This window comes from Cherax quadricarinatus, chromosome 7 (assembly GCF_038502225.1).
Source record: "Cherax quadricarinatus isolate ZL_2023a chromosome 7, ASM3850222v1, whole genome shotgun sequence".
Classification (NCBI taxonomy): domain Eukaryota; kingdom Metazoa; phylum Arthropoda; class Malacostraca; order Decapoda; family Parastacidae; genus Cherax; species Cherax quadricarinatus.
The window spans coordinates 62473940-62486443 of NC_091298.1; the positions used below are offsets into that span (position 1 = coordinate 62473940).

Sequence of the window (12504 nt, forward strand, 5' to 3'; positions counted from 1 at the left end):
TATGTACTCTGACAAATTTGGATCAGGAAGGAAAAGATGGAGGAAGGTGTCCATTTGATGACCTTATCCTTGAATCCTTTCGTAAATATTACCTGACTCGCACCAACAGCACATCATACCCTAAAAACCATTTTTCTCCACTTAATCCGACTAACACACTCGCACAGGCCTGCTTAATACTCGAGCCTCTACACTTGGAATCTCGTTTATCCCTTTCCTCCATCTCATCCAGGGATGACCCCTAAATTTCCTTACCTGCACCCCTGATTTATGCACCCTCTTGGTCATCCTATTCTCCTCTTTCCTTTATACAGTGGATATAAAGGATAGAGGGTATTCATACTACACATTGCTCTCAAATGTAACACGTTCACTGCCTCCGGCCTTCTTATGCCACGTACTTGTATAAATATTGGTACCACTGCACTCTGGTACTTTTTCCTTTTTTCCTCCCTGGATAAAATTTTCTTTCCACATTTGTTTCAACATACAGTATACTTTTTTGCTTTCTTTTACACTCCCTTTGAACTTCACCAATGTTTTGCTTCTCTTCAGAATCTCCCAAAAGAACTGTCATTAGTAGTCACTATGACAATTCAAATTTTGTATGACTCCTTATATTTCAATCCCCCACCTCCCAACACTCTGGCATTCACTTCCTTTACAATACCATCTATAAATGTATTATTGAACAACCATAGCGTTATCCCTAGTGACATAACAGCTTAAGAGGTGGAAAACAAGCACTTGGGGACACAACTGGAAGTTAGACACATGAACCACAGGGATGTCAAGAAGTATTTCTGTAGTCTCAGGATGGTTGGGAAGTGGAATGACCCTGATGAAGTGGTAGAGGCAGGCTCCATATATAGTTTTAAGAGCAGGTACAGTGGTGCCTAAGAGGCTAGGAGGAAGTGTATCTGACAGGCAGGAAGTGGGCCAGGAGCTAGGATTTAATCTCTGTAACCACACATATAAATGAATACATATCCCTGTCTTAGACCTGATTTTTCTGAAAATTAATCATCTCTCTGACATACCCTGTGTACTTGATAAAGCCCAGACTTGGGTGAAATGTCATATTAAAAGAATTTCCTTCTACCAGTGTCCTTATTTCCACTACAAACCTCCATTATACACTCTAGCACTGCATTCTTAAACCTACCTAGTACCTCTTTATCCTCTTCATTATCTGTGTTCTTTGTAGCCCAGTTTGCTATTTTAAAATATTTACCACTTCCCCATGAAAATAATAATACTGGCTTGGCAATGCCATGGTTTTGAACTCTGTTTATTCCCTGAATTGAGAATATAATTATTAGCACAACTGTGACATACCCATATTTCCTGTTCTTCAGAGATGCTGTTATGGAGGTTACTTTATCATTGTAGTAAATTGTATGTATAAAATAAGGAGTTCATATTATAAGGAATAAGTGCTCCATAATTGTATAAATAATGCTTTAGAGAAGTGACGTCATAGTGTCATTAGGGCAGTAGCATGAGTGGTATGATGAAGCACTTTTTCTTTACAATATAAACTCCTTATTTTATCAGCACTTTATTACACTAATGCAGTAACCTGCATAACAGACGCGTTTTGTTAAGACTTTACTTCATAGTGCTCCTCACAAAGCAGTGTTGTTTATCAATATACATATTATTTTCTGCAGCATACCTTTTATAAGAGGAATCAGGAGGTGCTAGAGGGAAGCAGTAGCACAGAAACCCGCAGTCTAGCCATCCCTGACCTACAGAGCTCTGTCATGACTGCACAGCTTCATCACTCCCACCACCTCAGTGCCTCACATGACATGGTTAGTAAAGAATGCTCTTTTAACATATTTGTTTCCCACCAAGGTAGGAAAATCCAAAGAAAACATATTCACCATTATTTATTCCCTATCTGGATTTCCAGAAGTACATGGACATCACAGTTAAAATAACATTTTGTTTGGATTTTTTAACCCAGAGGATTGGCCACCCTAGATAACCCAATAAGGCAATCCATTGGAATTCTTTAATCTTCTTCAGGATATGATCCACAACAGTTGCCTAACACTCAGGTACCTAGGTGAACAGGGTCAGCAGGTGTAAGGACACATTCCTAAAGTTTCACCCATGCCACTATTGACCCCCAGTCCCTCAGTGTGTGAGCTGAGGATGCTGTCATCTGTGCCATGAGCACACAAACCTCATCATCTCCACCCAATTTATGAATCACTTAACACTAGTTCACATTGAGTGCTATGTACACAGTGCCTTATCTTTTTTTTTCTGTACTGTGTTTGGATAGTTGTGTATATGAGAATGAAGAAAATATTGCAAAGCTGCATTAAGAAGTGGGAATCAATTGCTTGTTATTTTTACCAAGATGGTACAGAATTGGAAAAGATGGACATGTGTGTTTAATTTGTGAAAATGATTAGGCACATGAGTCTTGCCTGAGGACTCACCATAGCTTGCACATGCACTTGTCTTGAAAATTTATAATACAGCATACATGAAAGTATTAATTCCTTGGAGCGATTAAGATTCTAACCTGCACCCTGAGATTACCAGCCCATGTTCTTAATCCCACTTTGTGGTTCAGTGGGTAAGATGACGTCCTCGTAATCCTAGACCATGGGTTCAGATTCCAATCACTCCGTCGAACACATACGTATTAACCCTTTGAGGGTCGACAGGCCCTCTCCGAAACTCGTTCTCAGGGTCGGCCAAATTTAAAAAAAAAAAAAAATTATTTTCTCTTATGAAAAGATAGAGAATCTTTTCCCGATCATAAGGACACCAAAAGTTTGAAATTTGATGGAAAACTTACGGAATTATGCTCTCGCAAAGTTAGCGGTCTCGGCGATGTTTACACATCGGCGATTTTGCCCACTTTGAGCCCCATTTTCGGCCACTTCCACTGTACTAGTCGACAAAAAACATGAATATTTCACTAGAACTCCATTTTTTCTATCGAATGGGTGCAAGAAATCACCCATTTATGAAATTCAACTATCCAGTACAGTGGTCAGAATTTAGCAATTTTGCCAATTTCACACAAATTTCAAAAGATGCCAATTTCCGAATAGGGTCCAGAATAAACAAGAAAGACATTCCTGGCACTAAAATGACATTTCCTCTGGTCATTAGTCACATCTCAAGGCCCCTCTTATATTCTTTTGCTTTCCACTTTGAATTTTAATTCTCACAAAAAATATAAGATTTACTGTTATGCAGACTACTGCATTAGTGTAAAAAATGGTATAAATATTATTGGTGCACTTGTAAAAGAATATTAGACTCACCAGTTGACGTGTATTGCACGCTTGGCACGATTTGTTTACTTTTGAAATTTGGTAAAAATCAAACATTTCTGCTACTTTGAGCTCAATTTCAAGGTACCTTTCATTGTAAAACCAGTCAAAATCATCTCAATTTCTGTAATATGTCTTCCATTCTATTAAATGAGACCAAGAAAACTAGAATACAACAATAAATACCATACGAAAATACAGTGCAAAGTCGCTGTTTTATTCCAAAAAAATGGTCAAAGTTTTTTTTTTCTCATTATGCACTGTGTGCTGCAGGATTTTTTTTAGACTGCACACTGACCACATAGACCCATTCTTTCATATGAAGGCCTACCAGCTTTCTCCCACTAGATTTGAGGGCGCTAGAATTTAGGCGTACTAGTACGTCAAAAACCCTGGGTCGTAAGCTGTACTAGTACGTCCGAAACCCTCAAAGGGTTAATATCAAAGCGCTGTAGCAATTATATGTAATCTGTCCAATTTTACTCCTTTTGAACACTGAAGATATATGTGAGGGAATTATAAGGCTCTATATATGATTGATCATACCTATTTTGAATGGAAAATAAATTGCATATTGTATAAATGATAGATGCAGGTTGTGCAGAATATTAACCCTTTCTTGTAGGTGGACAATCGTGGTGGACTGGGAGAGCTGACTATGAGAAGTTCTGCAGATCAGGGAGCTCTGGCATCCTACACTACTTCTCTGCCTCAGTTTGACATGTCTTACATACAGGTTAGTGCATTTCTGTATTTTTTTTTTTTAACACTAGCTGTCTCCCGCTGAGGTACGGTGACTCAAAAAAGAAGCAACACTTTCACTGTCACTTTATCACTGTCTTGCCAAAGGCCTGCTAACACTACAGTTCAGATGCTCCTCCAGGCCGCAATATCCTCACCCTTCCTTCAGAGTGCAGGCACTGCTCTTCTCATCCTCCAACAGCATGTCCATTAAAAAATCATATTTAACACTCACACAAGCCTTCTGGATGCTCAAGCTTCTTAAAACTCAGAATCTCTTGTATTCCCTCCCTTCTATTGTTTCTGGGAAGACTTTCCCTTCCTATCATCCTCCCCAGTTTTATACACCTTCATCGGCCTGTCCCTTTCCATGTTCTCTGTATGCCCAAACCACCTCAGCAACCCTTCTTTAGTCCTCTGAATTATATGCTTTGTCACCACATGCAAGATTTTAATTTCTACATTCCAGTAATAATTATTATTATTATGTGAGATTTTATTATTGAGCACATGTTCTTTTAAGAAATTCACAAGCACTCATACACTAAGTCATAAGTCATAAATGTAACAACAATCAGACTGTGATTCAGGAGTATGCAAACTACACAGTTGACACTCAATGCTCCTGTGAAACCTATGTAGCTGGGCAACAGAGGAATCGTATGAAAGGGCAATCATGAATCAAGATCCTTTAAGTGATCAAAGGACAGAACAAGTTACAGCCACAAATACCTCATCATGAATCTTTGCTGTCTGGTCAACAGACAGTGTAGATACGCTCATTCTGCTCAAGGCATCTCTCACCATCACACCAACCTGGTCCAGATCAAAGTTTCTGTAATTGTGGAAAGGTGGGGCCCCACTTATATAACAGGTTAGGTTTTGGGCTACTGCAGTAAAGTGAATTTTCAAGTTTCTTTTTTTTTTTTTCCTAACTGTTTAGCCAGCAGAGTCAAGCGGTCACTTGGCTGCAGCAGTAGAGTCTTCCAGTTCACAGATAATGAGTGACCCTTCATATGGCATGTTGTCACAGTCAGCATACTCCCTCAACACTACTCACCATCCCCAACAGAACCAGGTATGTTTAATATATATACTGTACTGTATATTCTGTATATGCTTGGAGATTTTTCATGTGTATAAAAAGTACACAGTAAGATTAGGTTTACATAGTTTAGAGAGCAGGAGGTGAGGCATGAGGTATGAACTCTGTCAGGACAGGAGGGCACTGTGCTGAAGAGCATGTAACCCAGGAAACCTCCTTTGTTTTGGATGCTAATATCTATGGTATGAATAAGAGCTGATTCAAGGCATTTTCTTCAGTTGCTGTCTTTTTCTTGAATAACCATTCTCACCCTGGGCAATCCATGTTGCATACAATGTAAAACACAGACATTGTTAAAGTCACCATTGTGGTAAGCTGGCGAAATGTATATGATGGTGTTATGGAGGTTATTCTAATGTGAATAAAAATAAAAGATTAATTATAAGGATTGGAGTGAGGGAAGACACATATGAAAAACATATTGATGTAAGTGTCAGAAATGCAACAAGATTATTGTCTTGGAAGGAGACTATATGAACAGATCCAGCCACTTTTCTGGAACAGAAGGTACAGGTCCACATCCCTTTATCCGAAACCCTTGGGGCCAGTATTGTTTCGAATTTCAGAATGGTTCTCAACGCCACCACGTGGTGGCGTGACCCAGCACTGAGATGACTGACGCTCCACACTCCACAAAAAACTTCGGTTTTTGGAACTTTTCGAATTTCAGAATTTTGGATAAAGGGATGTGGACCTGTATAATATCATGAACAGTAAAAGTCACTTATGCTTCTCTGACTTGACATACTAAACAAAGAGGCAAAAATTGTAATTAACAAAAGGATACTTAGCTCCTGATTAATATACTCATTTGAAAATAATAGCAAATTTATCATTAAAACAGGAAGTTATTAAATCTGGTCTGATTGAAGGATGTGGTTCAGAAGATTATAAAATATACAGTGGACCCCCGCATAACGATCAGCTCCCAACTCGACCAATTATGTAAGTGCTTTTGTAGGTGTATTTTTGGGGGTCTGAAATGGACTAATCTAATTCACAATATCTCTTATGGGAACAAATTCGGTCTATAACGGCACCCAAACAGACTTCTGGATTGAAATAATATTGTTATGCAGGGGTCCACTGTATTTTGAAGAAGGTGGTGGTGGTTAAAAGGCTAAGAATTCAGAAAGATTATTGGGTAAAGTGGAAGGGTCACTTAAGGTATAGTTTTGAGGCATCAGTATGAATTGGCAAGCTTTAAAGTTTTTATTCATACCCTTCGGTTCTTGAAGCATAGTTTGTATTGTGACTTTCTCATACATTAACAGGTCGTCATAGCATCACATGGTCAAGTTTCGCAGCCATCTGCTTTGCAACAGCAGCAGTCTCAACAGCAACAGCTGCGTGAGGGAGGGAGTCAGCAAGTGGCTCTGTATGCTTCCAATCTAAGTCTTCCATCAGCCAGAGGGAGCTTTAGAAGGTAGGTAGTAAGGGGTTGCTTAGGCTTCTTGGCAAAATTCTGGCAAAATAAGTTACAAATCATTTTTAATCAGTAATAATAACAATATTTAATCACAAAACACAAAATACACTTGGCATAAATTCAGGGAGCAATGTAATTGCATGAGGTTTTTTCTGTGAAATGTCTGTACACAAAATTTTGTGGAGAAACTGAAGTTAATGAACATTGTTAAGGGGACAGCAACAGACTATGTATATAATGATGAAATTAGAGTGGGGTAGTATTACAAGGGTAGATCGAAAAGTCTTTATGCTCAGTTTAGTCATGTTGAATGTTGATCATTGGTTACTTCCTAACGTAATCACCATGCCAATTAAAGAAACTGTCCCAATGTGTCACCAGTTTGTTTGTGACTTCATAGAATTCTCTTGGCTGATTACATAGCCATTGACAGACAGCTGTTATCACATCATATGTGTTGAAATATTGTTCTTCCAGGATCTTCTTCAGAGGCCTTAACAGGTGGAAATTGTTGAGGCAAGAGCAGGGTTGTAATTTTATTTTTGACAAAAAAAATGGTGGATGTAAAGACGTTTTGATTTGCCCTCATAATTTTGTATTTTAATGTGAGTGCATAATACTACTACTACTAATAATGATAATGTATTACATTACATAGAGAGATTTATTGGGAAATTACCTGGAGTTCAGACACTATACAAGATGAAGATTGTGCTAAAAGGCTGGTATTAAAAGATAAGATAAAATGTAAATCAGAACAGTAACTATACTCAGTGAGTGTTAGAAGCCAAGACAGAATTTTGCATTTTTAATATGTCAGCATTAGTAATGTTTTTTTCTTTTAACACTGGCCATCTCCCACCAAAGTAGGGTGACTCAGTGTATGAGTAATATTGCCACAAAGTACATCTGCCCTCCCAAATACCTGTTGCGATTGTGTTGGTAGAATTACCAACAAAATGTTAGGTAATGAGACATTTTACTGTGGCTACATGCTGCTCTCCCAGGAGCTTTGTCAAGGCAATACAAACAATACACGGACATAGTATAAAAAGGAAAAAGGTGAAGTGGAAAAAGGAACATAAACACTACAGTAGGCCAACTGGTCCATGCCAGTAGTGTTAGTAGTAGTATGAATAAGTTGTGGTTATGTGATGCCTGGGTTTATCGTTTTAAGGAGTACTCCTGCTAATACGTCAGAAATGATGAAACTTCCTTTATTCTATTTGTCTGAAAAGGAGATTAATGATGATTCAAGGCATTTCCATCTGCAAGTATTTGGTTTATTAATCACTAAGCAGGTATCATTTGAAGAGATAAAGTTGCAGTAAAATGTCTCATTAGTTGTGCAGGTTTTCTTTTATCTTATAATCCTGTCTACTTGTTGATAGTTCTGGGGATCATTGTTCCTTCCTTCTGTTAGGGGATCAGGCCTCCTGATTAACTCGTAAACGGTCCAAACGTATATATACATTTTTTCAACATTTGAAAGTATGTAAAAAAAGTAGATCTTCTTTTTGTTTTTCTACATTTGAAAATGTGTAAAAAAACTTTGATCTACTTTTTTTTTTTTTGTTATATTTGAAAATATGTAAAAAAAAACTTAGATCTTCTTTTGTAGCAACACACATGTGAACGTAGATCTGCTTGGACCGTTTACGGGTTAATGACCTGGTTCGTCTGGCTATCAGTGCTAGCTTTGTGTTTTGAGTTTTCCCTGTAATATTTATCCAGCTTATAGTGAGAAAGGGTTTAGGTGATTTCATTTGATCCTTATACTCTCACTGCCTGCAGCTAAATTACCCATTTTCCACATGCAAATGTTCTGAAACATAAGTCAAAGAGCACACACCACTAATTTTAGATGTATTATTATGTTCACAACAAACCCACAAGTTAGAGGTGAAAATTGTGACCTAGTAATGTCCAGGATGGACCAAAGCTTCTGCTTTCATCTCCAATTTGTGGGTTAGCTGTGATATGTTCCAGCCATGGTATTGCAACTAATTCTTCGTGTACGATTGGTTTGTTAATCCATCACAGGAGCCTACTGCCTCAGTACCGGCCAGCACCAGACTATGAGACTGCATTGATACAAAAGTATGGCCCAGGAGTAAACCCTGCTAACATCCGAGCAACCATGCTGTATTCTTCTCAGCCAGAGATATCCAGTAGCCATGTAATGGAAGGGACTGCACATGAATGTAAGTGCAACATTTGACATTTCATACACATCAGTGTTAAGCTGATTGTTCTTCTTTCAACAAACTGGTCATATTCCACCGAAGCAGGGTGGCCCAAAAAGAAAAGCAAGTTTCTCTTTTTAACTTTAATGCATACAGGAGAAGGGATTACTAGCCCCCTTGCTCCTGGCATTTTAGTCACCTCTTACGACATGCATGGCTTATGGAGGAAAAATTCTGTTCCACTTTCCCACGGGGATAAGAAATAAACAAGAAGAAGAACTAGTAAGAAAATAGAAGAAAACTCAGAGGGATGTATATATATATATATATATATATGCTTGTACATGCATATGTAGTGTGACCTAAATGTAAGTAGAAGTAGCAAGACGTATCTGAAATCTTTCATGTGTACGAGACAAAAAAATACACCAGCAATTCTACCATCATGTAAAACAATTAGAGGCTTTCATTTTACAATCGCTTGGCAGGATGGTAGTAGTACCTCCCCGGGTGGTTGCTGTCTACCAACCTGCTGCCTAGGAAACTGATTATTATCATTGTTAAATAGTAGTGCTTCAAGATGGGATATTTTTTTATATTAAAGAATGTTGTTTGTATATTAAAAGATTAAATGAAGTGATTGGATTTGTGGAAATTTACAAAAGAATCTAGGGATATTAAAAGAATAAATAGTGATTGTGTATATGGAAGTGCATAAGATTTGATGGAAAGCTAAAACTGTGAAAGACTGGAATGATAATTTAAATCAGGATAAATCACAAAAAGTTAAAAGGAATATGAATTAAGCAGTAAAATATGAATGTTGGCAAGATATTAGTCTGGACTATGAATGCTGCATTATCTGTGAGAAGATTTGGGTAACTGCAGCTTTGAGAAGTACAGTGGCTGCTCTTCAAAAAGTTGGCTGGGTATCCCTTTTTTTTTTTTCTGTATGTATATACGTTCAACACTTTCAAAGTGTTGAATGATGATGAAAGTATTTTCTTTTTGGGGATTTTCTTTCTTTTTTGGGTCACCCTGCCTCGGTGGGAGACGGCCGACTTGTTGAAAAAAAAAAAAAAAAAAAATGTATATACGTATATCCGCTTTTATTTTTTAATTACACTAGGACCCACCAGTATCCACGGGAGATATGTATGTTCAAAGAACCTGCTGTGGATAGTAGCAAACCCTACATAAAAGTCCTATACATCTTTCTTTCAACACACCGGCCGTATCCCACCGAGGCGGGGTGGCCCAAAAGGAAAAACAAAAGTTTCTCCTTTTACGTTTAGTAATATATACAGGGGAAGAGGTCACTAGCCCCTTGCTCCTGGCATTTTAGTCGCCTCTTACAACACACATGGCTTACGGAGGAAGAATTCCGTTCCACTTCCCCATGGAGATAAGAGGAAATAAACAAGAATAAGAACTAGAAAGAAAATAGAAGAAAACTCAGAGGGGTGTGTATATATATGCTTGTACATGTATGTGTAGTGTGACCTAAGTGTAAGTAGAGGTAGCAAGACGTACCTGAAACCTTGCATGTTCATGAGACAGAAAAAAGGACACCAGCAATCCTACCATCATGTAAAACAAATACAGGCTCTTGTTTTACACTCATTTGCCAGGACGGTAGTACCTCCCTGGGCGGTTGCTGTCTACCAACCTACTACCTAGAATAAAAGTCCTATACATACTTCTTATAAAGTTTATTTGATAAATTATGCACAGTAAGTGGAGAATTAGCACCTTTTCACTAATGGGAAGCACTTCATGGCTTCTCTTAGGCCTTGAAGAACTGTCACCATCACTACTTTTGTGTTTTGGGGTCATTATGTAAAATTAAGAGGTATTTTTGGGCCACAGTAAACCATGGATACCAAATCAGTTGATACGGTGGTTCTACTGTATTACAGTGGACCCCCGCATAACGATTACCTCCGAATGCGACCAATTATGTAAGTGTATTTATGTAAGTGCGTTTGTACGTGTATGTTTGGGGGTCTGAAATGGACTAATCTACTTCACAATATTTCTTATGGGAACAAATTCGGTCAGTACTGGCACCTGAACATACTTCTGGAGTGAAAAAATATCGTTAACCGGGGGTCCACTGTACTTTGTTACTATTTTAGCAATACAATAGTTAGGATTTTTCATCAAACAGCATGAGTTCTTAGCTCTGTAGACAGATGTTAGTAATACAGCATCAGTATTCAGCTCTGTAGACATGGAAATGCTAGCATGTTTAAAGCAAATGTTATATATTGTACACTGCTTATTGCATTAACATAAAAATTGTAGTGTGCATTCATGATAATAATGTGTAGTTTTGTTAGAAAATGTAATTGGTGTAGTAACAGCTGCAGCCATTATGATCAGAAATATAGTAAACCTCAGTTTAACAGAGCAATAGTGATTGTGGTGGAGAGAGATGAAACTGTTCAGCCATGATTGTAACAATAATGGGCAGTTGTGCAGACAAGAGACCTTATCTGTTGTTTCTGAATCAGTTGACCCAGTGGATTTTGTCCTGATTTCAAAGGTCCATTAAGCTGAGGTTCATTAAATTGAAGGTTTACAGTATTTATTAAGCCTGTATAGGACAAAAAACACTCTAGTTTTATAAACTTCAAAATGGGTTAAGGGAGACAGTATGCCTGAAATAATGCAGTGGGGTATTTATTATTTTCGGGGGAAAGTTTCTAGTGCTGTTTTTAATTTAGAAGATTTTATTATGTTTGAACAGTGTCAACACCAGCAGGAGGAGTGAGTAACTACAACCACTATAAAGGTTACACTCACTTGTCTTTACATCCCGACCCATCCATACCTCAGCTCAGCAGATCGGCAGGAATACTCATGCCTGGACCTCTTCACAATACATACAGGTGAAGATACATCCTTAGGATTGTGATTTTTATTGAGAGCAAGAAATTTGTGTAAAGGGAATAAGTGAAGACGGCAGAGAGTTTTTATTGGCAACCGCCGAGAAAATCTGGAATACGAAGAATTTATTTATATTATTAACCCAGGAAGGTTAATAATGCAGAATAATTTAAAGCCAAGAATTGTAGCATATTTCCATTGGGATTCTTAGGTCCTCTTCCTTGAGATACAAGTCTCAGCAGCTGACTTACTCTTTAGGTATCTTAGTCAGTGCTAGGTGAATTTGAACTTTCTACAACTTGTCTTTTGAATTTTCTAATAATAGCTGCTAGTGTGACAGCTTCTGCCTAAAATCAGTCATTATAGTTTAGGACCACACCCCCTGAACACTAGCATTCATGATTTTTTATAACCCACTGTATAAATATTAAATAGCCATGGAGACAAGACTCCTTTTCTCATTCTTTTAGAACTGTTTGTATGTGCCTCAGTTTTTATATAATCTTTGTACAGCTTTCACCTGCTTAACACCTATGCTGTTAGTAACATTTGGCAAGTTCAACCTCTCTTTTAGACAGTTTCCAAATCCTTGAATTTAACAGATATTTTTCTTTATTAAAGTATGTATTGTTCATTTATATATTATTGATCCAGACATACTCTTGTCTTTACAGTCATGATTATTAATCTCAGTTTTGCCGTACACATCATTTGGAAGCTTCAACATTTTTTTTTTTTTTTTTTAAATATCACTGTTTTGCCAGAGGCGTATGGATACAACAGTTCAGATGTCCCTCTGTACAGCAAATGTCCCAAGCCCCTCCTATAGAGTGCAGGCACTGTACT

At 37.8% G+C, this 12504-nt stretch overlaps 1 protein-coding gene across 6 annotated transcripts in view; it reads left to right on the forward strand.

Annotated features, from left to right (window-relative positions):
• Pez (protein tyrosine phosphatase non-receptor pez) overlaps nt 1-12504 on the forward strand; it is a 49903-nt gene that overhangs the window by 16136 nt on the left and 21263 nt on the right. For all 6 annotated transcript variants that reach the window (XM_053774192.2, XM_070082586.1, XM_070082585.1 and 3 more), the window contains 6 exons: nt 1674-1817; nt 3931-4041; nt 4990-5124; nt 6426-6577; nt 8624-8784; nt 11519-11660. In XM_053774192.2, coding sequence (XP_053630167.2) covers nt 1674-1817; nt 3931-4041; nt 4990-5124; nt 6426-6577; nt 8624-8784; nt 11519-11660 — 845 coding nt within the window. The remainder of the gene's footprint in view (nt 1-1673; nt 1818-3930; nt 4042-4989; nt 5125-6425; nt 6578-8623; nt 8785-11518; nt 11661-12504) is intronic.